The sequence below is a fragment of the Chrysemys picta genome, chromosome 6, assembly GCF_011386835.1.
Source record: "Chrysemys picta bellii isolate R12L10 chromosome 6, ASM1138683v2, whole genome shotgun sequence".
In the NCBI taxonomy this organism is placed as follows: Eukaryota; Metazoa; Chordata; order Testudines; family Emydidae; genus Chrysemys; species Chrysemys picta.
Window position 1 is genome coordinate 3274895 of NC_088796.1, and position 22250 is coordinate 3297144.

Here is a 22250-nt window from a genome sequence, read left to right on the forward strand (position 1 = left end):
GCGGCCTGGCCTGAGCTATTGAGCCGATTATCTCGCTGCGCCCAGTATGGATTTGCCAATCCATCCGCAGGAGGCGTGTGTTGGCTGATAACAGCCAGCTCGCTGCACAGATGCAATCACAGCGCGGCCAAAGGGAATCCAGCCAAGATGGGCTTTATCCTCGGGACTGGGCCCCCCGGGGCCCACCCTCCAGGGGACGCAGCGCTGCCTAAGGGGCGTGCCTCCCCACCCCTGCTGCGCCCTGAATGGCTGTGATTTGCTCGCCTTGTGCTTGTCTTCCTGTCCCGCTCCGGCAGTTGGCCCCAGGGACTAAACCAACCTACCACTGCTGCACACAGGGACGTGCTCTCCATTGGCTCCAATGACAGAGGCCTGCGCTTTTGGCCTGGAAAGTCCCAGGTGCAGTCCCCGCTGATGGGAACAGCATGTGATGGATGGGGGCGGGGGGCGGGTGGCATCCATGCCTTGTGAAATGTTCATACGGCGACGCCCTCCTGGACCAAGGGTCCCTGCTAACGCCCTGCAGCAGGTGCCCTGCTGTCCCTGGCCTGGGCTCCCACCACCCTTCTGCCAACGCCTCTCAGTAACTCCCCTCCTGGCGCCATCCTGCCAGGTCCGAGGCGCTGCTGAACATGGGCTGGTTCTTGCCATGCGGCCCGGTTTGTGCTCGGGCCTGAGAGACCAACAGACCCGTCAGCACATTCGACCCGGGCTGGCCTTAAACCCAGATCTCTGGAGAGAAAAGGGAACAGAAGGGGTCCCCGTCCCGGCACCCTGAGCGGTGTGGGCTTAGCCCCCTCCTCACCGCCACTTTGCCCCCGGCAAGGAGGCACCCTTGGGAGACCTGCGCCTGACCTGATGCTACGGTGCCCAGAGAATTCCGGCCCGAGGGCAGGTGGCACTGTGGGTACCGGGAACGCCAGACACAAGACGGGCAGCGGAGAGCTCAGTGAAAAGCAGCATTTTTATTGTCCGAACGTGCTGGAACTCAGAGCAGCCGAAGGAAAATGTCTCTTTCGTCCTTTTTTGGTTACTGTTTATTTGATTCCCCTGAGCACCACAATCCAGCTCCCACTGAGTGCACTGGATCAACTCCGAACCCGACGAGAGAAGAAACTGAACGGAGGAAAATCAAGACACCTCGGAAAGCTTCACACACAGCGAGCGAAAGCGGCACAGCCTCTAACCCTAGCAGCCTAGCACAGCAAAGGAAGAGCTCCTAGCCGAGAGCAGACAGACACACAGACACACAGACACACAGACAGAAGTAAGATCATTCTCTGCTTCCTTTCCCCTTCTCCGGGTGCTACTGGCCCTACAAAGTGAAAGCCAAGTGCCTGAGACACTGGATCTTTGGTACAAGAGCTTTGAAAGTCAACCCCAGCCCCAGCCGCCCACACCCTGGCTCAGTCCGGTTCCCCGTCCTCCAGGGCCGGTGGAACGGCACCGTGACTGTCCATCTCTTCCAGCGACGCCGGGCGCGGATGTGGTGCCCACCACGTCACAGCAGGATGGGCCAGGCGCAAAGCTGGCAGGGAGGCTCAACCCAGCTGTTGCCAGGTCCGCCCTGGCGCCGGCAAGCTGGGAGCCGTGGCATGACACATCCGTTCCTTCCCGCGCTGCCACTGGGAGGGGAGGCAGCTCTGACGGGAGCCCCGGGGAGCACAGGAGGAGAATTGTCTTCGGGGAAGAGGGCGTCTTTGGTCAGTTGCAGGATTATTATCGTTTGGGAAGATGAAAAGGGGATTGAAACCAGGACGCGCCCGTGCCCGCGGGCCGCGGCTCTGAGGCTGCCGACGGCTCCGTGGCCCTCAGCTGGGCACGGCTCTCCTGGCCTCACCCTGCAGTAGAAAGCACTGAGCTTGCAAAGACCACTCAAGCCAGACTCTGGGTGTCCCCCCACCCCACCCCCAGCACCCTCCGCCAGCCTGGCGGTTGGCACCTCCTGGCGCACAATGAGGTAGACATGAGGTTAGATCTGCTTGTTCCCTTCTTTAGTACCATAGCAATTTACACGCGCGCAAAGCCCCCCCCCCCAGCCCTGGGCGAGGCAGCGAGTGGAGGGGGGGAAGGGAGGCGGCATCTCGCCGGGCTCCCCAAAGGGCTCTGGAGTCGCGGCGGGCAAGGGCCCTGCAGGGGTAGACGAGGTAGCGCCGTGTGTGCCCCGCCTGGCTGCTTCTCTCTTTGCATCTCTGCACGGTGAGGTATTTGGGGGGGTCTTTGCAGCCAGGTGGGGGGAGGAAGAAGATAGGGTGGCAAACCCACAGCTGGCATCGGGGGGGGGGCTGGATCTCAGTGCCACGATGGTGACAACAGTGGGACAAACTGGGCTATCTGCTCACCAAGGCTGGCCTCCCCTAGACTGGCCCCCTCCTGCACTGCATGCTCTAGACTCCGCCCACCACCTATGCCCCACCCTCCCCTAGGCTCCGCCCCTTCTCAACACATTCTGCCCCTCCCACTAGCCCTAGCTCCTCTGCCCTGCCCCCAATCCCCCCCAACCAACCGACCTGCTTCAGATTGCTCCCCACCAGCCCCTTTGCACCAGGCACTAGGGGCCCAGCTTTTGGGGGGCGTGGAGGAGAGCGTACTGCCCCTTTGTCCCGATGGGGGGAGGGGAAAGCCAGCCGGGACGCATGCTGCCACGTCTGTGCAGCCTGGAGGTGCAGTCACCTGTGCATCACTGGAGCCCCACAGCTGCCCTCCCGCCCCGAATCCTCCCGTCCCCACCTTCAGTGGGTCCAGCTCTCCTCCTGCTCCACCCCCTGCCTCCCTCTGCCCCACCCCCGCCATCTCCCCAACACCTGGCTGCATCCCCCCCACCTGAGATTCCCCCACCCCAACACACTGTGGCCATCTCTTCGGCTCCCCCCCATCCCAGAGACCAGGTGCTCCCCACTACCCCCGCAGGTGCCTCCCATGTTCACTGCAGCCCCCGCCCTGCAGTGTTGAGGCCAGGCCGTGGGGGGCGGGGTGGGGCTCTGCAGGCGATGGGGGAGGTGGGTGGGTTACAGATTGGGGGAGGGGAAATGTCCTGCTTTTTTAATATCACAATTGCAGGGGCAAAACCCCATTTCCCTCCAAGTCTTACCCCGCCTCTGCCCGTGGCTGGAGGGGGCACGGATCCTGCCCTGCGAGCCCCGGGGGAGGTGGGCAGGAGTCTGGTGAGGTTTGGCACCAGGGGGCTTGGCGGGATCTGTGCCGAGCTCACCAGCGGCTGCGGAGACCCACGTGCCCACCGCTCAGCGGCCAGAGCCGGGCGCCTTGGGGCTGGGGCTTCCTGGCTCAGGTGGGTGCTTTGAGGTAGTCACTTTAACCCCTTACACCTCACGGTTCAGCTTATGTAAGTGCCCTGCTCCCCCCACCTTTGGGGGCCTTGTGGGTGGAGGAGGGGAGCACGGGGCAGAGGGGAAGCGCAGCGCAGGCCGGCAGCTGTGGCCCCCCGACCCCACGGGGAGGGAATTCAGTAACGAAGGTGAAGGCGACTTGCGAGAGGAGGGGCAAAGAGCGCCCAGCAGCAGAGCTAGGAGCTGCCTGGCATTGGAGCCCAGACACCACTGTGAGGGGCTGCTGTCCCCAACTGGCACCCAAACAGACTCCCCCCCCCCGCCACCCAGGGCCGGAAAGGCTTGTGTGCCCAGGGTTGGCTGAGTCCATGAGGAGCGTTGTGGACAGTGCGCCAGCCCCAGCCCCACACATTCCCCTCCCCCGCCCCCTGCCGCCTGCTCCCCCTTGTCCTGCTCTCTGGCCTGGCCTCGGGGCCGCCCTGGCTGGGAGCGTCTCCAGCGACAATACACCTCATTTGCCAAGGATGAGCAGGGAGACAGGATCGTGTGTGTGCGCGCAAGAGGGGTGCGCTGTGTGCGCGTGCGTGGGGTATCACACGAGCGTGTCAGGGCACTGTGCATGCAGATCCCGCTGCCCTGCTCAGTGGCTCGGCCCGGACACATTCCCCCTCACCCCCGACACTTTCCTGCTAAGGTCAAGTCCAAGTGTGTGCAGTGAAAGCCGAAGTACTCAGCGCTCCCAGCCCGAGCCCCACGGGCCAGCCCGGCCAGAGCCCCTCACCCCACAGCAGCCCGGCCAGAGCCCCTCACCCCACAGTGAGCCTGACCAGAGCCCCACGGGCCAGGGCAGCCTGGCCAGAGCCCCTCACCCCACAGCAGCCCGGCCAGAGCCCCTCACCCCACAGTGAGCCCGACCAGAGCCCCACATCCCGCAGCAGCCCGGCCAGAGCCCCATGGGCCAGGGCAGCCCGGCCAGAGCCCCTCACCCCACAATGAGCCCGACCAGAGCCCCTCACCCCACAGCAGCCCGGCCAGAGCCCCTCATCCTACAGCAGCCCGGCCAGAGCCCCACGGGCCAGGGCAGCCCGGCCAGAGCCCCTCACCCCACAGCAGCCCGGCCAGAGCCCCTCACCCCACAGCAGCCCGGCCAGAGCCCCCCCCCCCCCCCCAGCTGATTGCTGTGTCCTAGGCGGCCAGGGCAGACGGGGTCTTGCTGAGCCAGAGGTGGGGGACACGCATGCAGACGGCATGTCGCGGGCGCTCCCCTGGACTTTGACTCCAAGTTGCTTTATTACTGAGGGGGCTGGCGGGGTGGCAGCGGGGGGCCCTCGGTGTCTCTCCCTCCCTCACGGCGAGGCGCTGGCGGGAGTGTGACTGCGTGAAGAGGCCGAGAGCCGCTGGTTCTGCGTGGGCACCGGGCTCGCCTGGCCGTGGGAGCTCCTGCTGCTGTTGCTGCCGGGTGCCCCCGGGACGAGGGGTCTGCGGGCGAACAGGACACCTGTGGGAGCAGAGAGACACAGGGTGACCCAGCACGCCCCCGAGGGCACCGCAGAGCCCACGGCATGGGGATCGGGCACCCTGCCTGACACCCCGGAGCACGGCTCACTCCTGCTGCCCACTGGCCGGGAGCCCAAGGCCTGCAGCTGGTGGCCACTCTGTGAGCCTGCCCACGAGCCCTGGTTTCCCGCCTGGAGCACAGGGCTAGCCCCAGCCGTGCGGGATGGGAGGGGGTCTGTGTGGGAGCCAGGGGGCACAGGGACAAGGCAGCAGCCAGGCCAGAGGCGCTGTGGGGAGGTGGAGGTGGAGCTGCTGCCTTCGTTTAGGGTTATTATCATTGACTGTCGCCGTAGGGGCCCAGCAGAGCTCAAGGCCTCGCTGTGGCAGGTGCTGCACAGACACAGGACCAGGGCCAGGGCCAGTCCCTGCCCAGCCCAGCTGGCCACCCCCACACCAGGAAGGGTGGCAGGGGTGCCAGGCCCAGAGAAGAGAGGGGACTGGACCAGGGTCACCTAACTAGGCAGTGGTAGCGCTGGGGATAGAACCCAGGTCTCCTGGCACCCAGGCCGCTCCCATGGGCAAAGCCCTCGCTGGTGCCACTCCGCCGACTCCCCGCTTGGCCCAGCTGGGCAGCTGAGCAGGGCCCACACGAGCCCATCACGGGCCAGGGAAAAGCAGAGCCGTGGGCTCTGGGGAGAGCCCTGGACTCCTGGCAGGTGCCCGCTACAGCCTCTCACTCCGCCCGTCGGAGCCGGGCTCGGGTACCCAGACGCTGCGAGCAGAGGATGCCAGGCCTGCGACGTGCCTAAGGATCACAGCCGCCCAGAGGAGACAGAGCCATGTGGGGGGCAGGGGGACGGAGGGGGCCCTGGGAACACCATGTCAGGGCCTCTCCTGTGCTGGCCAGGGGCTGGGGGCTCCCTGGCTAGCCCTCGCCCCCCCTGCTCCTCGGGATTTGAGGCCACAGGCCTGTGACAGGCTCAGCCGGATTGGCCTGAGCTACAGGCACAGCGGGGGGCCGGGGTGGCACCAGGGCGGGCGGAAGCTCCTGTGCGCGCAGCAGCGCGTTGGTGCCTTGGCTGCAATAGCCAGCGTGCACGTGTGGGGAAAACCCACCCTGCCACCTCGCCGGCAGCCACCGCTGGCATCAGCGCCCGGAGGAGAGGAGCTGGGGGCAGCTGCCGGCCAGCGTCAGAGGCACGTGTGAGCTGCGAGGAGCTCGGCCCGGGGGCCCGCAGCCCACGTCGGGTGTGGCAGGCTTTCACCGGGATCTAGGCAGGGAGGGATCGGCATGAAGCCAGGACCTTTCTCCTGAACTGTCCCTTTGCTCAGGCGACTTCTCCCTGCCTGGCGCGAGAACCTGGCTGCAGAGGTTTCTCCTGCCCGGCTTCTGCCTCTGATTTCTCCCTAGTGCCGGGCGCCCGGGCCCGGCCTGGAGGCGAGGCGCCGTGGGGGACAGCTGGGGTGTCAGGCCGGCAGGCTCCTCAAGGCAGCCGAAGGATGGTACAGACACAGGGCTCTTATCGGCCCTGACCTTTCCGGAGAGTTAAATATTTAACTGCTTTCTATTTTAATTGGGGCAGCTCAGCATGGCTAGGAGGCATCTCCAGGGGGCAGCGGGGTGACCCACTTAGCCAAAGCGGGAACGCACACTTAAAGGGACAGGCCCCAGGTTGTAGGAAACCTTCCCAGCCACTCCCAGAGGGGCTCTCAGCCCAGGGGCTGTCACTGCTCTGCTCAGAGACGGAGCCTTGATCCGTTGCAGGGCATGAGCCGGAACAGGGTGGGAGACTCCGGAGCATCCCGGCTCCCTGTTGAACTCCGAGCCCTCGGCTCGTGGCACAGATCTGTCCCCGCCTGCATCTCTGCTCCCAGCCATGCAGGAGAACATGAGAACGGCCATCCTGGGGCAGACCAATGGTCCATCCAGCCCAGGATCGTCGGCCGCCAGTGGCCGGGGCCAGGTGCTTCACAGGGAATGAACAGAGCAGGGCAATTTAAGGAGTGATCCATCCCCTGTCGTCCACTCCCACCTTCTGGCAGTCAGAGGCTAGGGACACCCAGAGCAGGGGGTTGCAGCCCTGCCCATCCTGGCCAATAGCCATTGCTGGACCTGTCCTCCATGAACTTATCTAGTTCCTTTTAGAACCCAGTTATACTTTTGGCCTTCACAGCATCCTCTGGCAAGGAGTTCCACAGGTTGACTGTGCGTTGTGTGAAGAAATACTTCCTTGTATTTGTTTTAACCATGCGGCCTATTCATTTCATTGGGTGACCCCTGGGTCTTGTGTTATGTGAAGGGGTAAATAACACTATGACCCTCAGCAAAAGCGTTTGTACCAGCACTTGTATGGCACCCATTGCTGCAGTGTCTGGACACGCTAGATGTGGTTTAGATTAAAGGCCGGGGATCTAACAGTGAAATACACCCCTGTGCAGAGCGGCTGGTGCCCCTTGGGGTGCGGGTGATGTCTGGGGTGCGTAGCCCTTCTGCCAGCTCACTGCCATGAGAGACACTTTGCCAGCGGCTTTCATGGATGGACGTTTGTGGACCGTTGAGATTCAGGGATCTCGGTTCCATTCCTGGCTCTGGAAGGTGAGTTCTCCAGCGGGCACGCGCGGGGGAGCCGCCGTCCACCGCCTTGGCTGCAGCATAAGTCCGTCCATCTGTCCGTGCCAGTCCCCCTGGCTGTGCAGTGAGTCCCCACCCCCACGCTATGGCCAGTAATTAAAGCCCAGGCCTCCAGTGCTGCTCCCCACGCCGCCCGCCCACCGCCCTCCACCACCAAATCGACTGCGGCTCACCAGGGCAATCTACAGCTCTGCCTCCCCGCCCCCGCCTGCCCGGCATCGGCCCTGCCACTTCATTACAATGGATTTTATAGTAAAGACATCAGATTGAAGGAAAGACTCGCCGGCCGGGCAGTGGCTATAAATTATTGGATTTCCTGGCCGCAATTACATGGGCCGAGCAGCCCTTCTATTTACCTGTGTAGACAACTCCATTTATTTCTATTGACATGTTGATGCTGCTAATGCCGCTGGTGGACAGGTTCAATGCGGTCTCCTGTCTGTCATCTGGGGGAAAGGAAAGACCGATATGAGCATTAAGAGAAACAGAAACGAGACAGGCCTGCCTGGGAAACACAGCTAGTGGGATGGGCCCCCCACCCGCTCCAGCCAGCTGGCTAACCCCGTTGCCTCTCCGGGTTAGCAACTGGGATGTTTTCCTCCCCGGTTTCAGTGGGGCAGAGGGTGGGATCTCGCAGGGCCTGGCTGGAGGAGCAATTCCCATCACTCCCCGTGGCTGCCACGTCTGTTGGAAGGGAGAGTCTCGTCATGGCCTTGGGCACAAAGTCACATGGTGCCGCCTCGCATGATAACGTCCTGGTGTCACCAGGCAACAGCGATAGGGTTTGACATGGTCCCCCAAAAGTGACATCCCATGAGCAGCGCCAGTGGGACGCAAGATCTGGTCATCACAGCCCGCCCCCATCCATCCATCTCTACCACTCCACTTTTCATACGTACTCCTCTCGCTGTCCATCGATATGTACCCATCTATCTGCCCATCCATCCAGCTATAGGTACCCCTCTGCCTCACCTCCCGCACCTTGTCTCTCTGTCTCTCTCCATCTGTTCATAACCCCTGTCTAGCTTGCTGTCTCTACATTGCCCCTACCCCTCGATACAACATACGTACTGTACCTCTCTATCTATCCACCCACATGTATCCCTCTCATTCTAGATCAGATGTTCCCCTCTGGCGAATCCATTGGGGGGTTGGATTGTGCCCACTGCCGTGATGCCGGATCACAAAGCCAGGAACACGGGGTGGCCCCCGCCCCATCCCTCTGGTCTAGACCGGCGTGTTCGCAGGTTCTCATTAGCCCCTGGGATGGGGGGGGGGGGGGCGGGGCGTGCCAGCAGTTGTGCTGTGGCTGGTGCCTGCAGCGACGGTACACAACATGAGCCCCATGAAAACCCGGCTTGTTTCCCACCCGGCTGGCCGAGCGCAGGCTCAGACAGCCCACGGCTGAGCGGCGTGGGTGTGACTAGATGAGCGGCTCTGACTGAATCTGTCCCTTCCAGGGAAGGGCTGGACTGCGTCCGCTCAGCCGGTCTCCACTGCACTCCCCCCTTTGAGCTCCAGCCCTCTCTCCACCAGCTGCATGCCCCCCCCCGCAGAGCGACATACTCCAGGAAGAGCATCTCTCCCGGAGGGATCCTGCTGGGACTCCAGGCTAACAAACCCACTGTCCCTAAACACCATGCAGGGCTGCTGGGTCAATAGTGACTCGCCCGTATGGCCTGGGTCCCCCCTCCACACAGTGAACAGCCCCGATCCTGCTTAGCTTCAAACTCAGGAGCACGTCACAGCCCATGACGGTGGGGCTGTACAGGCAGTGACAATGCGCCAGCCAGTGAGGCTATGATGCCTGCTACTGCCCCTCCCGCTCCATCCATCCCGCCCCTGCCCCTCCCACCCCTGCCCCTCCCCCTCCCCTCCCCCTCCATCCATCCCACCCCTGTCCCTCCCGCCCCTGCCCCCGCCCCTCCCCCTCCATCCATCCCACCCCTGTCCCTGCCCCTGCCCCTGCCCATCCCGCCCCTGCCCCTCCCGCCCCTGCCCCCGCCCCTCCCCCTCCATCCATCCATCCCGCCCCTGCCCCCGCCCCTCCCCCCCGTCCATCCCGCCCCTGTCCCTGCCCCCTGTCCATCCCGCCTCTGCCCCCGCCCCTCCCCCTCCATCCATCCCGCCCCTGCCCCCCCCGCCCCTGCCCCCGCCCCTCCCCCTCCATCCATCCCGCCCCTGCCCCTGCCCCTGCCCCTGCCCATCCCGCCCCTGCCCCTGCCCATCCCGCCCCTGCCCCTCCCCCTCCATCCATCCATCCCGCCCCTGCCCCCGCCCCTCCCCCCCGTCCATCCCGCCCCTGCCCCTGCCCCTGCCCATCCCGCCCCTGCCCCTGCCCCCTGTCCCTGCCCATCCCGTCCCTGCCCCTGCCCCCGCCCCTCCCCCTCCATCCATCCCGCCCCTGCCCCCGCCCCTCCCCCCGTCCATCCCGCCCCTGTCCCTGCCCCTGCCCCCCGTCCATCCTGCCCCTGCCCCTCCCCCTCCATCCATCCCGCCCCTGCCCCCTGTCCATCCAGCCCCAGCCCCAGCCCCTGCCCCTCCCCCTCCATCCATCCATCCATCCCGCCCCATCCCTGCCCCTCCCCCTCCATCCATCCCGCCCCTGCCCCCCGTCCATCCAGCCCCAGCCCCAGCCCCTGCCCCTCCCCCTCCATCCATCCATCCATCCCGCCCCATCCCTGCCCCTCCCCCCCCCCCCGCACGGACCTCGGCTGCTGATCTTGATGTTCATGGGGAACTGGGAGGCCATGGCCAGCAGGTTCTGCTGCAGGGCGTGTTGCATCAGCCGCTGCTGCTCTTCCGCCATTAGCGCCATCTTCTTCTCGGGCGGCTCCCCCGTCTCCAGCTTCTCCCGCAGCTGCTCCAGCGCGGCTGCCTGGGACGCGGCCGCCGCCTGGGCCGCGGCTATGTGGTGCCCCGCCAGGCTGACGGGGATGGCGATCCGGCTGGGCACCGCTGCCGACAGGATGCCGTCTTCTGGAACCACAAGGCGGGGGAAGGGGCTCAGGGGCTGGCAGCCGGGTCCCAGGGCCAGAGGGTGGGCTGGGCCCCCTCCCCGGGGCCTAGTGCAGGGTGGCCCTGCGGCGCTGGGTCTGGAGAGACTCCAGGAGCGGAAAGAGCAGGTCCTGTGCCCGGCCGCGTGGCGAGGAGCAGAGCAGCTCTCTGAGCTACTGGCCTCTCCCAGCCTCTGCTGCCCGCCAGACCAAAGCCCGGCCACGGGGCAGCTCATCAGGGCTGGAGTCAAGGTGCACCTCAGTCTGGACGCTTCCTCCAAGCAGCTGGGCTGCAAAGCCAGGCTGGGGATCCCCCCAGCGCAGGGACCCAGCGGCGGTGCCTACGCGCGGTGACGCTCACGTGCCCAGGGACTCCTCGCGGCGGCGCCGGGAAGGCATTTCCCCTCTCTGGGGGCTCGCCAGGGGCTTGGCTACGGAGCAGGGCACATCGCCTGCCTCCAGGACGCTGCCCGGGGTCATCCATTGGGACCAGCTGGGTGTATCCCGCCCCAAGAAATGCCTGCAGCTGCAGCCGAAAGGAGGCACCTTGGCCTCTTCCAACCTCCTCCACGCGGCTCCCCCTCGGGTGCCCATGCTCTGGGGTGTCCAGCAGCGAGTGCTGTACAGCTGTGATGGGCCAAGTTCCTTCCTGGAGCAGCTCCCGCGGCTGGATCCCCACGATCCACCCACTAACCAGCTTGCGTGCAGCACGAGGGACAGAACCCCGCATCGCTTCCCCCCGGGGCCAGAGGAGACCCCCCACTAGCTGCTGGCAGGATGCTGCGAACAGGCCCGATCCTGTCCCCCAGAAGGCGGCCCCGTCCCCCATCTCCCCGTCGCTGTGGGGCTTCCACGCCCCGCCCCACCCACCTTTCTTAATGGCGTGCACCTGGCTCATCTGGCTGCAGCTGTGCGTGGAGATGGCGAGGGCCGGCACGGGGATCTTCGGGGAGCCCAGCATGGCCGGGGTGCCCACGGGGGAGTAGCTGAAAAGCGCCGTGCCAAAGCTCTGCCTGCGCCCCTCTCGCCGGTTGCTGTCGATGGCGGCCTGGAGCTCGCCGGGGGAGCTGAGGGCTCGTTTCTCACATTCGTAGGGGTACAGGTATTTCATGTATCTGGAAGGGGGTGGGGGAGAGGGGGACACAGAGGGGGATGAGCCCCTGGCTGTGATTGGTGGCATATTCCACCCCTCCCCCGCTGCCGGCTGAGACAGGACCCCCGACTGGTTAATGACCCCACGTGGTTCACAGCAACGCTTCTGTGACGAACTGGGACTGTTCTTACTGTGGTGTGTGAATGCTGACAGGGGAGTGTGACTAGGATGGTCTGCATCGGGGGATGGGAGCCGGCCCAAGGGAACATACCTGAGCTTGTAACATGAGAACCCAGGAGGGGGTTGGAGGTCAGATGACTCCGGGGCCCGGGAAACTGAACAAAGGCTGTGGGAGGGGTCGCTGAAGGCAGAGTGCTGGAAGCAGGCTGGAAGGAGGCTGGAGAGATGGCTGGGAGGCAGAGATGGCTCTGACCCCCCAAAGGGGGGGGCTGGGATGCCCTGGGACCCCAAGCTGGACCTAACTGAGGGGGGCCCTGTTGTCTGTGCCTGCAAGACCTGTCTTGGACTGTGTTCCTGTCATCCAAATAAACCTTCTGCTTTACTGGCTGGCTGAGAGTCATGGTGAATCGCAGGAAGCCGGGGGTGCAGGGCCCTGAGTTCCCCAATACTCCGTGACAACTGGTGGCAGCGGTGGGATCTACTGCACCCCGTGGACGGCGCTTCCTGCAGTAAGTGACTGGGGAGCAGTAAAACGAAGGGGGATTGACGGGGACCAGGCCTGCTGAAGAGTGGGAGAGAGACGGTTATTACCCCTGGGAGTGTGTGACCAGCGAGAAGGACTTTTGCAGTAACAGGGTCCCCCGTGGGATCACAGCGAGTGGTCCCAGGGGCGGAGGAGTCTGCAGCTCGACCCTGGCAGAGAGGTGGTGACCTCGAGAAGGGCTGGCACACTAGGGGGCCCCCTGCAAACTGTGGGGAGCTGTGAGCACACAGGCCGGTGAGTGGCCAGCAGGAAGATGTATGCCAAGCGGCTTAAGAGCGACCTGGTGGAGCTGTGCAAGCAGAGGCGGCTGCGCATTGGGAGGCTCACCAAAGAACAGCTCATCGCCCAGCTGGAGGCGGAAGATCGCGCGAATGAACTGATCCCTGTGTCTCAGGGAAGCAGCCTGGCAAATGCAGCGCAGGCACCAGTGTCTGTCCCAGCTGGGAGTGGTCAGCCGGCTGCTGAGGGCTTCCCGAGACCCCTCCTTCCTATGCCTAGGGGAAGGGTGGGGAGGAGCCCAGCAAATACCGAAGGCGCCGTGATCCCCCCGGCCAGCAGGGGGTCCCCCCGGCGAAGCTCGCCGGCCAGCAGAGGAGCCTCCCGGCGACGTTCGGCATCCGGGGAGCGGAATTGGCTGGAATGGGAGAAAGAGCTAAAACTGAGGGAGCTGGAGGATCGTGAACAACAGAGACAGCGTGAAGAGAGACAGCATCAGCGTGAACGGGAGGAGAATGAGAGACAAAGACAGCATGAAGAGAGACAGAGACAGGAGAATGAGAGACAGCGTCAGCATGAACTGGAACTGGCGAGACTGAGGGGCAGCGAACCCCCGGCTGCGGTGAGTGAGGGGGGACCCAGGACTGCACGGAGCTTTGATAAGTGCATCATGGCCCCATACAAGGAGGGGGAGGACATGGATGACTTCCTGGAGGCCTTTGAGACGGCCTGCGAGCTGCACCGGGTTGATCCCGCGGACAGACTCCGGGTCCTTACCCCCTTACTGGACCCCAAATCCGTGGCATTGTACCGCCAACTGGGAGAGGCAGAGAAAGGGGACTACGAACTATTCAAAAAGGCCCTGCTACGAGAGTTTGGGCTGACTCCTGAGATGTACCGGGGAAGGTTCCGGAGTCAAGATAAGACCCCTGAGATCTCATATCCGCAACTAGCCGTCCGCATGGAAAGATACGCCAGCAAGTGGGCTGGTGGGGCCCAGACGAAGGAGGACCTGATTAAACTGCTGGTACTGGAGCAACTGTATGAGCGGTGCCCATCCGACCTGAGGCTGTGGTTGGTGGACAGAAAGCCAGAGAACCCGCGACACGCCGGGCAGCTGGCTGATGAGTTTGTAAAGAGCCGGTCAGGGGGTGGCAGGGAGGAGCCCCAAAGGAACAGGCCCGCCGTGATGCAGAGAGAGAGTCACCCTGGGACCTCCCAAAGAGGGAATATGGGGAATCCCCTCCCACGGGGAATGCCCAGCGTCAGGGACAACCGACCGGCTCGAGGGGACCCACAGGACATGAGCTGCTATTACTGCGGCCGAAGAGGCCACGTTCGGGCCCAGTGCCCCAAGCTCAAGGACAGACTGAGCAGACCGAACCCGCATAGGGTTAACTTGGTAGAGGCCCAGACGGACGAGGGGCAGGCTTCTCACGCAAGAGGGGCTGGCAGCTTATCAACTGCTCAAGAGAGAGAAGGGCCCCAGGCCAGCTCCTCTAGGGGGCTGGATGCCCCAGACTCAGGGTTTTTGGTTTATACGGTGGGCGCGGGGCTGTCCCTCCGGAGAGAGTACCTTGTTCCCCTGGAGGTGGATGGGAGGAAGGTCAATGGATACTGGGATACGGGCGCAGAGGTGACGCTGGCCCGGCCCGAGGTGGTGGCCCCAGATCAGGTGGTGCCCAACTCCTACCTGACCCTGACGGGGGTGGGCGGAACACCAGTCAAAGTGCCCGTGGCAAGGGTACACCTGAAGTGGGGGGCCAAGGAGGGCCCCAAGGATGTGGGGGTACACCCGTATCTGCCCACTGAGGTATTGATGGGGGGGGACCTGGAGAACTGGCCAAGCAACCCCCAAAAGGCACTGGTTGTGACCCGCAGTCAGAGCCGGCGAGGGGCCCTGCGCCCTGGCCTTGGGGGGGGTGCCTTGCCTGAGGCGCAGGACCCTAACCTGGTGGGGAGGGAACGCCCAGGGACGCGGCTCAGGGAGGCTGCAGCTTCGGACCCAGCGGGCGAGAAAGAGCAGGTGGCCATCCCTGTCCCAGCTGCTGAGTTCCAGGCCGAGTTACAGAGAGACCCCTCCTTGCGGAAGATAAGGGACCTGGCCGACCTCAATGCGGTACAGACCATGGAACGAGGTGGCCGGAAAAGGTTCCTGTGGGAGAAGGGGTTCCTGTACCGAGAATGGGCTCCCCCAGGGAAAATGGAGTCAGGGGGGATCAGGAGGCAGCTGGTGGTACCCCAGAAGTATCGCCGCCAGCTGCTGTGCCGGGCCCATGACATTCCCCTCTCAGGGCACCAGGGAACCTGGCGTACCCAGCAGAGGCTGCTACGGAGCTTTTACTGGCCTGGGGTCTTTGTTACTGTCCGACAGTACTGCGGATCCTGTGACCCCTGTCAGAGGGGGAGGAAGGCCTGGGACAAGGGGAAAAGAGCTTTAGGACCCTTGCCCAGCATAAAGGATCCTTTCCAGAGGGTGGCCAAGGTTAAAAGGGCGGCTCTAAACCAAGAGAGCCCAAAGCACAGACCTCCAGACTGGAGCGCTGGGAGAAGACCACAGCCCAGTTGGAACCCCAGAGGTATGGGGGTGGGAAAAGGGCACAGGCCGCATAAACCTTCCCACATGCGAACTGCGAGTGCCATCAAGCACCCCCGACCTAAGGGGGGGCGTGGAACGGAAGGGGCCTGGTGTAAGTCTCACCAAGGAACTGGAGGGATGCGGGGGCATCCATGGGAACGGGGGTAGGTTCGAACTTCCCCGGGTCACTGGCTAAAGTGACCCTGCTCAGTTCGGTCTCGAAGGGGGGAGAGATGTGACGAACTGGGACTGTTCTTACTGTGGTGTGTGAATGCTGACAGGGGAGTGTGACTAGGATGGTCTGCATCGGGGGATGGGAGCCGGCCCAAGGGAACATACCTGAGCTTGTAACATGAGAACCCAGGAGGGGGTTGGAGGTCAGATGACTCCGGGGCCCGGGAAACTGAACAAAGGCTGTGGGAGGGGTCGCTGAAGGCAGAGTGCTGGAAGCAGGCTGGAAGGAGGCTGGAGAGATGGCTGGGAGGCAGAGATGGCTCTGACCCCCCAAAGGGGGGGGCTGGGATGCCCTGGGACCCCAAGCTGGACCTAACTGAGGGGGGCCCTGTTGTCTGTGCCTGCAAGACCTGTCTTGGACTGTGTTCCTGTCATCCAAATAAACCTTCTGCTTTACTGGCTGGCTGAGAGTCATGGTGAATCGCAGGAAGCCGGGGGTGCAGGGCCCTGAGTTCCCCAATACTCCGTGACAGCTCCCATCCAAGGACAATGGCTCCCAGCCCCACACACCCTGTGCTCAGCTACACCAGGCCCATAGGCGCCCACAGAAAAACACCCATTGGCAGCTAAGCTGCCCCCTCCGCCCCCACCCCACCCCGCCAGCGCCTCTCACCTGCCGGCGACCCCTCTGAGCAACTCCTCCCCCTCCCTCCCAGCGCCTCCCACCCACAGCATCGCAGCATGCATCAGGCTCCCCCCAAAAGTGACATCCCATGAGAGGATGGGGGAGGAGCGGGAACAGGGTGCACTCGGGGGAGGAGGTGAGGCAGGGGCTTGGGGGAAGGGGTGGAGTGGGGGTGGGGGCTGGGGCTTGTGGGAAGGGGTGGAGTAGGGGCGGGGCATGGGGCGGAGGGCGGTCGAGCACCCCCTGGCTAGAGGGGACGTCGGCGCCTATGGCAAGGCCTGTCTGGCGTTACCATTAATGACTGGGTTGCACTGTTGCCTAGGCAGTCCATTCAGCATCAAGGCCCCACAGTGCTAGGTGCTGCACAAACTCGTGCAAATCCACAAGGGGCAGAGTTAAGGTTAGGTGGGCAACCTTAACCCTGGCATTTACTGACTTTTGAGCGATTCCCTTGGCAGCCTTGATGTTCTCTGAGCCACCCCTGGTCCTTCGGATCCAAAACCGGCGGCCTCTACTACCTGAGCTAAGGGAGAGTCCCCGCGGTGGGCAGAGGAAGGGCCTTCAGCGTCCCTGTGGGACGGCCACCAAAGGGCAACATCGTGCACATGCAGGCCATTATCCATCATAACGACCACACCATCATCACTACTGCACCCGGTCAAACCTCCTGCGGGGAGCAGGAGCCACTGGGCTGGCACTGGGAATGGGTCTGAGCACTGGAGTGATCCAGTTACCACCAGAGAGGGGTGGGACCCCCTCTCCAAAGCCTGCTCCTCCCAATCTGGCTCACTCCTTCCCTTAACACCCCCTTACCCACCCTCTGGACCCTGCCCCCTTGGCATTCCCCAGCCCAGCCCTCTCCCGCCCCCGTGCAAGGCGGCAGCAGCTCACTGTGTGCGGAGTGTGAACGCCGCGCTAGTTATGGACGTGGGGAGGTTGAGGCCTTTGGTGATTTCCCGCCAGATCTTCTTGTTGATCACTTCGACCAGGCCGCCCTTCTCGGTCACCAGCCGGTACAGCGTGTACAGGTCCAGCACCTGCTTGGCCATGATGGGGATTCGGTTCACTGGAGTCCCTTCAAGAGACAGAGACACAGAGAGAGAGAGAGAAAGGGTGCGAGTGAAAGAGAGAACGCGTTTGCACTGGAGAGCACGAGGGTGTGTGTGTTCACGTGTGTGCCAGGCAGAGAGAGGGAATGCAAAAGAGAGAGAGAGAAACGGGGGGGCTGTCCGACATTTACCATCGCCACCCAGCTTGGCTGTTTCCTGGAAAGAGCCCGCGGACGCAGTCAGTTTCACGCTGGTGGGAGGAGCTGGGCAGAACCAGGAGAAGCTCCCCCCCCCTCGCCCCCAGCAAGACCCTGTCTGGGGGGCAGTGAGTCCCTGGTGGCTCTGCCAGCTCGAGGGCGCATTAGTGCTCGCTGGGCCGGCTGGTTCTGTAACACGGATGCACACGGAGCTAGAAACGGGGCTGAGATCAGCTCTGTGATGTTGTGCAGTCTATATGGTTTTATAAAAACATGATAATAAGTGAATATAATGTAACTGAGATAGTTTTAGAAAAATATGGTAAAAAGTTAATATAATGTAACTGGAATATGCTTCATGCAAAAGGTCTCTTGTAAGGTATCATTACAAAGCTTATAATCTACTGAGTGTGATCATCCAATTTGTAGAAATGTACCACTCTTGTATCTAAGACTAGAAATATAAAATGTAACTCTGAGGGCCTATTGTAATTATGTAAAATGTGGGCCATTAATGATGGTTTGGAATCTTGATGACTCCCATTGTCTGCAGATGGTTGTGTTTACCTGTGAGTCTTCCTGTATATGTGTGTGCTGGCAAGTGGGCAATGAAGTCTTGCAGTGACATGTATCATGTCATCTGAACTGGAATCCATCTTTAACCTGGTGCTTTTCCAGTGAAGGGGGTGGAAACCCAGTGGGACAAAGTGTTCCTGCCTTATGCAAAAGATATATAAAGGGGGGAAGAGAACAAAGTGGGAGAGGAGCCATCATGAAGAATCCCCTAGCTATCACCTGAGCTGGAACAAGAGCTGTACCAGGGGAAAGAATTGTGCCCAGGCCTGGAAGGTGTCCAGTCTGAGAAAAAACTTACTGAAGTATCTCTGAGGGTGAGATTATCTGTATTCAGTTTGATTAGACACAGATTTGCGCTTTTTATTTTATTTCGCTTGGTGACTTACTTTGTTCTGTCTGTTACTACTTGGAACCACTTAAATCCTACTGTCTGTATTTAATAAAATCACTTTTTATTTAGTAATTTACTCAGAGTCTGTATTAATACCTGGGGAGCAAACAACTGTGCATATCTCTCTATCAGTGTTATAGAGGGCGAACAATTTCTGGGTTTGCCCTGCATAAGCTTTATGCAGGGTAAAACGGATTTATCTGGGTTTAGACCCCATTGGGAGTTGGGCATCTGAGTGCTAAGGACAAGCACACTTCTGGGAGCTGTTTTCAAGTAAACCTGCAGCTTTGGGGCAAGTGATTCAGACCCTGGGTCTGTGTTGGAGCAGACAGGAGTGTCTGGCTCAGCAAGACAGGGTGCTGGAGTCCTGAGCTGGCAGGGAAAACAGAAGCAGGGGTAGTCTTTGCACATCGGGTGGCAGCTCCCAAGGGGGTTTCTGTGATCCAACCCGTCACAAGCTCATCACACCCTGGCTCTGCTCCACAGGCCAGATGGGAATCAGCGCCCCCCGGAGGTGAAAAGCTTTAGAAGCGAAGTCCCCGTAGGGTGCCCCCGACAATGAGGCAGAAGGTGTTCGCTCGTTCCCTGCCCCCTGCCCTGGGAGGGCAGCCTGTATGGTAATTGCACGGCTGCTGGCTCAGGCCGGGTGCCCAAGGGGACGAACCTGAAATGTCACCAAAGAGTCAGGAGTGAAGTCACGGGAGCAAACCCTAAAAAGGCCCGGATGAAAAAAGGTGACTTTGCTCGGCTGCTGGAGCTTCCAGCAACCCCACGTCCCAGCAACAGCCCCCAGCGCAGGGCACGAGAACGGCACGAGGCCGAGGGCGGGAAACTTGGCCGGAGTCCGAAAGCCTCCTCCAGTTTGGCAGCTCCGTGCAGATTGCAGCCGCCATCCAGTTCAATGCTGCCTCAGGCCGGCGGGCACACGGAGCTTGGCAGGCGGCTCTGCGCAGCACGCCAGGGCCACGCCGAATCCCGCAGCGACGGCAGCGACGGCGCTCATCTCCTGCTGCTCCAGTTCTCAGCCGTGTGCAGGGTCTATGAGACGCAGTGGAGCAGTTCCGGCTCTGACCTGTAGAGGGCAACGGTGCACACGCGAGGTGTGGAGAACGCGGAGGCGTTAAGTCAGCGCAAGGTGACTTTGCGTTAGCCACGACTCGAGTCACACGGTAAATGGGGCGGCCTCCAAGCACACAGCTGCGGAGGCTGCAATTCCACCGGGGCGGCTCCTGGGGACTCAGGCTTCGCTCGCGGGGGACGGGGGGAGCAGGTGCTAGCGGGACCCCCAGGCTAGAAGAAGAGCTGCATTATGTCCCATTGGGGGGTGTCCCTCCTGACCCAGAGCCGCTCCGGGCTCCGGGGCTGAGCAGCAAAGCTTGGGTCTGGAACCAGAGCTGCATCAGATCATTCTCCCGATCCGGCCGGGTTTGATCCAGGGCTTCTGCTTGGCCCAGACAGACCAAAGACGAAGATGGGAGCTGGGCTGCCCTTTCCCCAGGACACTGGCGGCTGTACCTGGGGTTCAGGCCCTGCCACATGGCTAGTAAGAGATTCCTGGATCTGACCCAGGAGCGGGACTCCAGCAACGAGTCACGGCAGGCTAGGAGCTGCTGGCGGATCCCTGCCACGGGCGTCACGGCGTGACTCGCTAGGGCTCTTTGCCAAGTGCCCTCCAGGTCCCACACAGCCGGGCTCCCTCTGCCCGCCTCGAGGACTGAGCCAAGCGCCACGGGAGGCTATGGGGGAGGGACCAGGCCCTTGGAAAGCAACCGGCATTGTGGCTACGGGCAGCGGAGGCTTCGGGTGTCCCTGGGCACCAGCTGGGACCCCAGGCAGCCCTGGACTAAGCCAGCCCAGCTGCCCCTGGTCTCAGCGGTGACACTCAGTAATGCCAGGGCTGGATACAAGCCAGCAGCTGGCCGCGTGGGATGGCAGGTCACAGCTGCAGAGCGGCGCGGGCGCGGGGGATCGCGAGGGTGGGGTTCAAAACCTCAGTCTCCTCCTGACACCGAGGGCGTCTACACAGCTCACCACGCCGGGCTCTGACTCAGGGCTGAGTCAAACCCCCCGTCCGTCCACACACAGATCAGTGTGTCCTAGGGCCCTGCCAGGGGGAGGGTCAAAGCCTGAGTCCCGCCCGCTGGGACAGTCCAAGCCCTGTCACTTTGCAGTGTGGACGCAGCTCAAGACGAGACCTGTGCAGTGCTGAAAGGCCATGGTAGCACGGCTGGGAGCCCCCGTTTATGCCGCCGTGTGGACATACCGTTAGTGCCCTACTCTAACCACTCGGCCACACACCCTCCCCATGACAGGCCGAGAACCCAGGCGCCCCGGCTCCCAGTTTCTAGCCCCCGGTTCTAGCCCCCGGCAGGAGACGCCCGCTGGTGCTAACGTGGCGTGTGGCTCTGGGGCAGAGCGGCTGCTCCCTGCCAGGCCTCTCTCCGCTTCTAAATTGAAATCAATTCCAATAACCCTGCTGCATCGACAGCTCCTCCTGCAGCGCCCAGGGCTAATTACTGTCCTCGGCGGCCCCCCGGAGCCCTCTGCAGCCCCACACCAGCCCTAGCCCCATGGCATGGCTCAGGTGGGATTTACCCTCCCCGCTGCGGAGGGGCGGTCTGCCTGCTCTCCACCCCTGCAGCAGGGAACACAGGGCCCCCTGCCCCTCTCTTTCCTCTGCCCCAAGGGGACGCCCCAGGCTTTCAGAGCAGCCGCTCCCGCTTGCCCAGACCAGCTCCCGGCTGGAGGGCTCCCTTGAGGGCCTCCCCCCTGGGTCAGGGGCTCTGGGCCCTGACCCGCCCTCATTAACCTGGGCTTTGCCTTCCCAGTTTTATGGGGCTGCCTGGATTTATGGCCGGAGCCCTCACTAGGCAGCGAGAATTACAGCTGCTCTGATGGGGAGGGCAGGGGGAACCGAACCAGAGCCCCACGGGCCCTGCCATCACCTGGGCCTTTGCCCACCCTCCCCAGACCGCGGCATGGGGGTGGCTGGCATGAGCTCCTGAAAATAATGCACCTGAAGGATGGGGGGAGCCCCTGGCTGGGGGAAGGGACTGACCGAAATCCCCACCTGCTAGGAGTCTGGGGGAGGGGTCCCTGGGGTTCTCCTCTTTCTACCCCCCCAGAAACCCTCCAGCAGGTTCTGGATTTTCCCCCCAGGAGAACTGGGAACTTCTCTCTCCCACTGGGCTGGGGAGCAAGTGGTCAGCAGGGTCACTGCAGAGGGAGGTGAGACCTCCCTCCGCCCCCCAGGTGTGGCGCTCCTGGTCCCTGCTGCACCTAACTCTTGATCCCCCATGGTCGCGGTCAGCTGGGATCGGCTGCCGGGCTGGGGAGGGAGGTGGGGGCTTGGTTGCGCTCCCATGATCAGAAAGCTTCAGAGCTAAGGAGTGTGCCCTGGTCTGCATCAGTGCCCCGAGTTCCCCCAACTCGGCTGTGCCACGAACCCAGGGGGCAAGACCCAGGAATCCACGTGGGGCTAAACTCCCCTGAGGGCCTGGACGGTGGCAAATATCACCTTGGTCATGAGTGTCCCCCCTCCCCAGGATCCCAGCCCTCCCTGCCTGGCCCCTGGATTGGCACGCTCCGGCTGGAGCATGGGGAGAGAACAGCAGCTGAGACGCAGAGGCGACCCAGTGCAACGGGCTGGCAGCTACCTAGGACAGTAACCCCAGGTGCCCGCAGAGCAGCACGCCTCCTGGCTGTCGTCCCTGGCTGGCAGTTCTAACCCTGACTGCGCCTGGAGGCCTGTGCGTGTGAAGGTGAGATGGGAACACACACACACCTCTCGGAGGCTGTGCCCTACGTGTCCTAGAGGGGGCTATGGGTTTGACAGTCTGCCTCCAACAGGGGCTAGCGCCAGATGCGTCAGCAGAACATGGGAAATCCCGGTAAAGCACCTGTAACAGCTGAGGAAATTCCTTCCTGACCTCAGTTACCGGGGATCTAGCTGTGCCCTGGGACATGAAGATTCCCGGCTCCTGTAGCCTTATTCACTCTAGTAATTCTTTCCTTACTAACCTAAAATTACCTAGGGAGGCTGTGGAATCTCCATCTCTGGAGATATTGAAGAGTAGGTTAGATAAATGTCTATCAGGGATGGTCTAGACAGTATTTGGTCCTGCCATGTGGGCAGGGGACTGGACTCGATGACCT

At 62.6% G+C, this 22250-nt stretch overlaps 1 protein-coding gene across 1 annotated transcript in view; it reads right to left on the reverse strand.

Moving 5' to 3' along the window:
* Nucleotides 1–946: 946 nt before the first annotated feature.
* Nucleotides 947–22250, reverse strand: part of ARID3C (AT-rich interaction domain 3C) — a 128553-nt gene continuing 107249 nt past the window's right edge. Inside the window, exons 4-8 of the mRNA XM_065598650.1 lie at nucleotides 16774–16957; nucleotides 11283–11527; nucleotides 10126–10395; nucleotides 7773–7862; nucleotides 947–4785 (exon numbers count right to left, since the gene is read on the reverse strand). Coding sequence (XP_065454722.1) covers nucleotides 4634–4785; nucleotides 7773–7862; nucleotides 10126–10395; nucleotides 11283–11527; nucleotides 16774–16957 — 941 coding nt within the window. The 3' untranslated portion in view covers nucleotides 947–4633. The remainder of the gene's footprint in view (nucleotides 4786–7772; nucleotides 7863–10125; nucleotides 10396–11282; nucleotides 11528–16773; nucleotides 16958–22250) is intronic.